Genomic DNA, 8,283 nt, shown 5'->3' on the forward strand with positions numbered 1-8,283 from the left:
ACCAATAACTATCATGTAACTACATATTACCACCACCATGATAAATGTTATCATTGTAGATATTATTAGACATGTGGACCATATTTCCAATGACTTATGGAATTCCCAACATTCTCTCATTTGGTCCACGTATCTAGTATACGGAATTCCCGATGGCTTAGTGATAACACCATATAAACATAAAAAACAAATCAAGTAATATTATAACTGCCAATCATATAAAGGATGCAACACATGAATCACAGTGATAGTGGTTGTATTCATGCGTTCGTATCTTTATGAGTAAGAGTTGTATATGATTATATTTATTTTTATAATCATAAAAAGATATTATCACTTGAGGTTATAATAAATGGACCAAGTGGAAAAATATTGAGAACATAAGTCATTGGAATATCACAAAACACTTGATATGATCCACATGTCTAATGATAACTTCAATAACGATAATAATATGAAGTTACATGATTGTTAATGACTAAATAAATTTGATTTTACTAGTCACAAATGAGAAGGTTACCAAAATTATGTTGTTCATTTTGTATCAACTTAACTCCAGAAAGCCCTGCATGATATTCACAATATGGATTGATAAACCAAAACCAATCCACCATGCATTATTTAGTGCATCAACAAGAAATGATTCATAACACACTAAAGATATATAAGTATTTTTATTTTCAAGTCAGCTTTTGTTCTTTTGACCTTCCTTCTTGGATAAACTTTATTAGCTTCATACTGTACAGTGTATTGATAATTTTTCATTTTTCTTTTCATCATGGACACAGTTTACTTACACTTGTAGCCCTTCTTCTGAAATTTAGATCAGCACTATCCCTTTTCTTATCAAACTTCTCATGTTTCAGCCTTTCTTCCCCTTGTACACACATGGTCCAAAGTTCATTACCTGGTCAATTTTCCTTATTTGTGTTATGAGGAATTTTAAATCGACCAAATTCTGTAAAGAGAAAATTCAATATGAAATGGATTAAAAATGATTCAAATAGCCCAACCTCCAAAGACTTAAGTTGGACAACAATATCCCTTGTTTACATTATGAGCTCACACACACATTAAAATTGTTAAACTTCATGCCTGAAAACCTTTTCATTAGGGTGCTAGTGAGTGTCTTAATCTAAAATCACATTATTCTTTGATGACTTTTATATGATCTTTTACCTTGTTGCGTTCAAGAATGGAACCACTTCCCGACATAATATCTAATGAGCATTATACTTATGTGATTGGATCACTCTTATGGCTCCTATGTCATTTTCTCAAGTGACATACTTAATTCCATGAGAATGGCTAGCTCATCCACACGAAGCACCAAGCCAAAGTGCATGCACCCAAGAGTGAAGAAATTTTTTTTTTTCCGATCAAAAAATTATCACCACTTAAAATAAGAGAATTATAAAAAAGAGCAAAAGAAAAAAATATAAAATAAAAAATAATAATCAACTTTTATGCTATGAAACAAATAGTCTATATTAATGCAAATTCTAACCTTCCTATAGGTAGCCGTGCATCATGCATAGAATCTACATCAAGTTTTAATACTTTAATTAATCAAAGCAATAACAAGAGTACTAAAACAATTTTTCATACCTATGGGTCTAGAAAAATTATATTCTCAAGTTACCATCTTATGACTATTAAACCATTAGGACCAAGTGCTTATCCTATCACAAGTCCATTATAATCTTACTTAATGTCATATAACCTTTTATAATCATTTTAAAATAATTACTTTACAATAGATGTGACTATCAATCAACCAATATTATATTATGACTTAGGATGTTGTGGCTACTCCTAAATTACAAATATTGAAACCTTATATGACATCTCATAATAATCTCATCAACAATCCTCATGTTGATGCATAATACAAGAAACAACTGAAATCACGTATCGCACATACATGCACAATAAGCCACATAAGCCTCTTAAGAGAATCAAAACACATGTAGCAAAGTACAACTTTAAATTGTAAAAAAAAACTTGTCAATTACAAGTCATATAATGAAAATCAACTACGATATGTCGAAGAAGATTATCTCATTAACCAAAAAGTCAACCATCAAAATATTTAAACCCATTATATTACAATTATAATGGTTGAAAGCAAAAAATATAAACATGACAAATTGGTTGTGAAACAAGAACATAAAAACTATAAGGGAATACCCGTTTGAATAAAATTCATAAACGAATCAAATAAATCAATTCCATCAAAGAAACATCTCAAATTTATAATTTATGTCTTGAACAGCATGGATGACGCATGTTCTGATGCCGCTAATGCTAGCAAAAAAATCCATGTATTAAATATACAACGAAATATAAAATTACCTTCAATCATAATTGTCCAAGAACAATCTTTGGATGCACACACCAAAACCAGAACTACTCCTTGGGTTGATACACTCACAAACAATTAGTATCTTGAAGTCTATGCCTTTTGAATCATCAAGAATGTCTATATCTTGATGGATAACCATATGCTTATATATATGTTAGACAAAAGGCCCCAATACATTATGTTTCATGAAATATTAAATATTTAATGAGCTTTATTCTTATGCTTTCATTCATTATGAAAGAAATTTAAAACAATTTTGATAACCTAACTAGTAAAATCGATTTCATTTGACTACTAACTATATATAACACCATATCACATGACAAATAACAAATGCTATTATTGAAGTTACTATTTATTAGACATGTCATCACATCAAGTATCTTGTGAGACTTCACATCAAGTATCTTTGAGAGACTTCATGACTTATGGAATTTTCAGAGCTCATCAACCATGGACCAATAGCTGGAAATTGAAACTAAGAATAAATGATATATGTCATGTACATTGGCTACTTTAACCACGTTTTTTCTTTTACTAAAATTAAAACTATGCATTTAGCATAATAGGCTCCTATATTTCCTTCAGTTGTCAACAAGTACCGATCTTGCAAAGCCTTGCAGATAGAACAAGGGGGGACATCTGTGTAGATAATGGTGAATCATTTGATATATGGGATAGATTAGACAATCATCATAAAGACAAGAACATTACTACCATCAACTAATTAAAGGAACATTAAATAGTCCAAATTATTGAAGACTCCAACGGCACCAAACATCCAAAGTAACCAAAATATCGATCAAAAGACTAACTTTCCATCGATTGAAGCAAACACATCAAAAAAAGTGACACCATCTAAAGATTGCTACCGTCTCAGATCCTGCGGCCGCCGTACCCACCAGGGCGGGTCGGGTACCCAGTCCCCGCCGGCGCATCGGGCTGCTTCTCGACACCGGGGAGGTCAGCCATGCCGAGGGTGCCGAGCATGTCTATGGTCTCCTTGTCGACCACAATCTGGTCCACCTTGATGGCGGACTCGTCGGGGACGAAGTCCATGCGGCGCTCGCGCTCCTCCTCTTGGAGCTTGAGGGAGATGCCGCGAACGGGGCCACGCTGGATCCGGCGCATGAGGTGAGTGGAGAATCCGGCGATCTTGTTGCGGAGGCGCTTCGAAGGGATGATCGCCACCTCCTCCAGAATCTTCTTGTTCGTGTGGAAGTCGAGCGTCATCCGCGAGTAGTATCGCTCGATCACTTGCCGTGAGGACTTCTTCACCGTCTTCGTCCGAACGCGGCCCATCGCGGCGGTGCTCTCTCTCGATCTCTCGTCGGCTGTGGATATGTTAGGGTTTCCTAAGGTGCGTCTAAAAAGCATGAGTTGGTGACGTGGCCCTCCGGCCCTCAATTGTGAGCCACGTCATCAATAGCGACTTGGAATGCCCATTGGGCCCTGATCTGTGTAATGGCCCACTTCTCCTATAGCCTCTTAATGGAATTGTTGGATGTGGAATTATGATCCATTGACCGATTCAGTGTATGAGTCAACACTAGTAGTACGATGGGCGTTGGCAAGTCAAACCGAAGCAAGCTTAAGCCTTAAGCCGTATTATTCCCAACACTGGGAAAGCAGTCCACATTAGTTCCACAAACACATACTTATTGTACAACCACCCTTCCTTTCCCAACATGTACATGAACAGCTTCTACTTAGCCTACTTAGTACACATCATATGCACCGGCGTCGTCTGTCTCCCACCTTCACATGACGCTGCATGCGTTGACGTCATCGTCGTTGAACATGTTGCTGACAGCGTCCTCACCCCTCTGCGTTACGGGGAGACGGCCGTGCTTGTCCCCGTTGTAGCCATGCCTCCAGTAGTTGTAGCTGTCGCGGAACGACTCCTCGTCGTGGAAGTAGTCCTTCGCCGTGGTGAAGTGGAGCGGGAGGTCCGGGTTGGGCCAGAACTCCGCCTTTTTGCCGCTCCGGCGAACCTCCTTGAGCACCTTGTTCCGGTCAACGTACCCCGTCACCGTCACCTTCTCCAGCTCCAAGTCCACCTCCACTGAATCGACACCTACCATGCACGAAAAGCTCCCATTTGTTAGCAAACTTAGCTAAGGCCTTTGGAACCCCATTGGTCCAAACACAACAATCACCTCTGAGCTTTAGAAGAGCTTGTTTGACAACCCGCTCGCAACCTGTGCAGCACATCCTCACTTTGAGCTCCACAGTCTGCAGAAGAGAGAGTAGAAACTGTACTCAATACCTGCGACAGGGATTTTTGGCCCTCAAGAAGAAGGTTGTCCGTGACAAGTTTTTATGATCTTTGATTCTCAATTTGTTTAATAAAGATAATGACATGGTTACTAAGAAGATAAGATTTAAAGATTCTCTGATTCATCTTTGATAGTGGTGCAAATTCCCTTGTTGACTTGTGCGTGAGATGATGGTAACAACGGTGCACCATTCTTAACGCTATGAGAACAGAGACACGGTGGGTAAAGAAGCCAAGGAACAAACTCGCCATTAACGAGACAGAATCCATCTTCGAAGAATCAAGCGAGTAGACCCAAAATTCTCGCATCAAACTACAGGAAAATAATCAAAATATTCTTGTAGGTAGGAGATTTCTTGGTAGATTCTTACAAATAGTATCCATGCAGCAAAAGTTGTTCTCAGTTATCATATTTTCTTCAACAAAAGCTGTAGCCTTTCCCCTTCTAAACTATCATGTGTGTGTTTGCGTGTGTGTGTGTGTGTGTGTGTGAGAGAGAGAGAGAGAGAGAGAGAGAGAGAGAGAGGGGAGGGAGTTGTTTCTCATGGGAATAAAGAGAACCTGCAAGGAAAGAGGCTTTCCCTTGGTCATCTTCCCGGTGTAAAGGTTCCCGTCGAAGTAGGAGTGAGTGCTGCTGCCGCTACTCGTGCTGTTATAGTAGTATGTGTTGCTATAACTCTTAGGGTGGCTTCTCTGGTAGCGGAAAGGGTAAATGGTGGACAGAAAGGAGTGCAGTGCCGTCGCTAGAGATGCTGCCATGGCTTACAGGGTTGTGGATTTTAAAGGAAGCACATCAGGGATAGATTTAAATGAGAGCAAGCTCAAGGCATCCCGACATCACATCATATTATATTCCATCTCCTGCGTAATATACTAATATTCTTTGGTTCCCTGCGCCTGCCAAGTTCTCTTGCTACTTACGTTCCATAAATAATTTAGCATATCGAAAAAAATATAAGATATTAGATTATATAGTCATATTTAATTAGATAAATTAAGGTTATCGTTCAATAAAAAAAAGTCTAATAAATATTTTTATTAAGACGAATTTAAGAGTAACTCTCCTAATTATTTGTATAGACCTTAACGACTATTATTATTTAATTTTAAATTATGATATTAAATATTTTAGTAATGATAATAATAATATGATTATGCTTAGGATACTGTTTTATGCCTTTTTATCTCTAATGTATTGAAGCGAATATAACACTTTGCTTCCCCCTGCAGCTGCAGCCAGACAAACATATTCTGATCGTCCGGAACTTTGAGGACACTGAAGTGTAGCAGTCAAGCAACCTGAACCTGATCCAGTACTGTTCTACTCAATCAGCTCAAGACTTTTGCTTGACCATATGATAGATTCAAATTTGAGAAACAATTCTTCAAAATTACTAGAAAGAATATACAATCAATCTATTGGCAATGAAATGATGTAATTCTTGCGAATTTATTTCATTGATCCCAAAATCTTATCTTCGATAACTAAAGGGATTATTCAAGCTAACGATCTCATATCCGAATCTAATGGGCAGATGTAGAAAGAAGAGATCTCTCTCTCGAAGTGGCCAATTGTGGCCGACTCCTCTGCGGTCTTTACAGCCCTACCACAAGAGAATATGTGACAACGCTGAATCGTACTTCACATTATGTCTACTCAAAAGTTCGAGAGAGAATCAAACCAAGTACACTGCATCTTTCTTTTCCGACTAGGAGAGAGAAGAGACGACCACTGTCCATCTTCCATTTCCTTCGATCATGCTGTCTTCTTCGCTCTAAATAACTGAGTCATGCTTGGCCAGAATTGCATGGAATAAATGCCAAAGTGATGCTCCCTCACTCTCTCTTTAGATAAAGACGAATTCACTAGATTCTCGAAGCACTACTACTGCCTCGAGAATAATATCCCCCGGTGAGTTCCTTTGTTGCTAAGCAAGAAGAAGAGGAATATGTTCAGGTGCATCTATCAGAGCCTCCATCACCATCTCGAGATTCGTGCAATCATGATATCTCGATTAGTTTTTTTTCTATAATTCTCAATTATATTATCGAACGATAATGATTTCTCGATTATCTTAAACCAAATATATTAGACATTAGATCCGTGATGATTAGAGTAAAACATTCTAATAATATAAATTATAGGTTAGAATATATGTCTTATCTTCATTTTCATAAATATAAGGACTCAAACAACAACGTATGAGGAAGGTTTGAGTGAAAGCAATAAATATTTGAGCAGATAAAAGGTATAAAAAGAATGAGTGATTGTAAGCAATAAGTATTTGAGCAGATAAAAAGTATAAAAAGAATGAGGAGAGTCGCAACCAACAAAAAAAATAAAGCTATCCAACAGTATATAACACCAATATGCAAGTGAGAAGCTATTTAGCATGAATGGGTGGGTTCTTATTTTCATCACTTTTTCTATTGATGTGAAGTATGAATAAAAGTTAGATAAAAAATAAAAATAAAAAGTTTGTAAAGAGTATTTATAAGGGATTGTAACAATTTTGTATTTAAGCGAATAGCTCAAGATGAAAAGAATTTATACTACTTGAATCTAAGAGGATATACTACTTGAGTATACTAAGAGGGTATACCCGAATCTAAGAGGGTATACTACTTGAGTTTGTCATAAAGAATCACAAGAATTTAAATTTATATTTTTCAATACCACACAAGGTAATTCAATATGAACAATTTTCTATAGAAGTAGAAGCACAAGAACAACATAAAACACCTTCACAAAAATATAAAAGAACCTATGCTAGCAAAGAATTACATCAGGGGATGTTGTCTCCATAGGTGGAGTAATAAGTCATTTTATACGAATTGATAAATATTGTATTACCATGAGGGGTTGGATTACAAATTCACCTTATGAAACCAGCAAGTTTCTTGGAGACTTAGGCCTAGGGAATAGAAAAATGTATGCTTATCCTAATGATTATACATTGTACTGAAAAAGCAAAAATAAAGAATCATATTGTAAATGTGGTGTTGATAGTAATTTAAAACATCTTCAAAAATAATTTTCAATATGAAATGACATGAAAAAGGCCATAAGAAAGAAAGATGGTCTCTTTAAATGACACCATGTAGACTCTGAAAGGACTTGAAATGCCCATATCTAAAATTTGTCTGACTCACGCAATATTTGGCTTGGCCAATTATTTTGGTTCGATGGATGACTAGACACATAGATAAGTTTATAATCTCAAGCCCAGGCTCAAAGTATTAGAAAAATATGAGAATCGAATCAATGGTGAGAATTTCCAAGAAAATGGTTTTGAGATGATTATGATAGTCTCGATTGTAGATTAATTAACTACTTCATTAATCATTTTTCACTTTGTCATATTTTCATTATATATTTTTTATTGACGTGAAACTGTCATATTTTCATTATATATTTTTTATTGACGTGAAACTGTCATATTTTCATTATATATTTTTTATTGACGTGAAACTTAGCACCTGAAGAGTGCGTTGTTATTTGATTATGTACAAACAAACACAGCATGTCGGTCCTGAAGGCGGATTGTTAGGTGAATTTTGAGTGAGGCACAATTGCTAGAAATACAAAGATAACAACGTTCAATTTCAAATCATGGAAACAGATGTTAGACTTAGGCTT

General features: G+C 36.4%; 2 protein-coding genes across 2 annotated transcripts; both read right to left on the minus strand.

Annotated features, from left to right (window-relative positions):
• Positions 1-3,061: 3,061 nt before the first annotated feature.
• On the minus strand, positions 3,062-3,716 carry LOC103970248 (small ribosomal subunit protein eS17). Its single transcript, XM_009383951.3, has one exon. The coding sequence runs from the start codon at positions 3,665-3,667 to the stop codon at positions 3,242-3,244; it is 426 nt and encodes a 141-aa protein (XP_009382226.1). The 5' UTR covers positions 3,668-3,716; the 3' UTR covers positions 3,062-3,241.
• Positions 3,717-3,947: 231 nt separating this feature from the next.
• Positions 3,948-5,469, minus strand: LOC103970249 (heavy metal-associated isoprenylated plant protein 44). The gene is made up of 3 exons (XM_009383952.3): positions 5,205-5,469; positions 4,525-4,600; positions 3,948-4,442 (listed from the first exon to the last, which is right to left on the minus strand). The coding sequence occupies exons 1-3, from the start codon at positions 5,400-5,402 to the stop codon at positions 4,126-4,128; spliced, it is 591 nt and encodes a 196-aa protein (XP_009382227.1). The 5' UTR covers positions 5,403-5,469; the 3' UTR covers positions 3,948-4,125.
• Between the last annotated feature and the right edge of the window lie 2,814 nt (positions 5,470-8,283).

This window comes from Musa acuminata, chromosome BXJ1-11 (assembly GCF_036884655.1).
Source record: "Musa acuminata AAA Group cultivar baxijiao chromosome BXJ1-11, Cavendish_Baxijiao_AAA, whole genome shotgun sequence".
Classification (NCBI taxonomy): domain Eukaryota; kingdom Viridiplantae; phylum Streptophyta; class Magnoliopsida; order Zingiberales; family Musaceae; genus Musa; species Musa acuminata.

Coding starts and splice junctions, on each gene's coding strand:
- LOC103970248 (XM_009383951.3), bottom strand. CDS start 3,667: ATGGGCCGCGTTCGGACGAAGACGGTGAAGAAGTCCTCACGGCAAGTG.
- LOC103970249 (XM_009383952.3), bottom strand. CDS start 5,402: ATGGCAGCATCTCTAGCGACGGCACTGCACTCCTTTCTGTCCACCATT. Junction 4,601..5,204: donor GAAAGCCTCTTTCCTTGCAG/GTTCTCTTTATT, acceptor TCTCTTCTGCAG/ACTGTGGAGCTCAAAGTGAG. Junction 4,443..4,524: donor AGCTCTTCTAAAGCTCAGAG/GTGATTGTTGTG, acceptor CGTGCATGGTAG/GTGTCGATTCAGTGGAGGTG.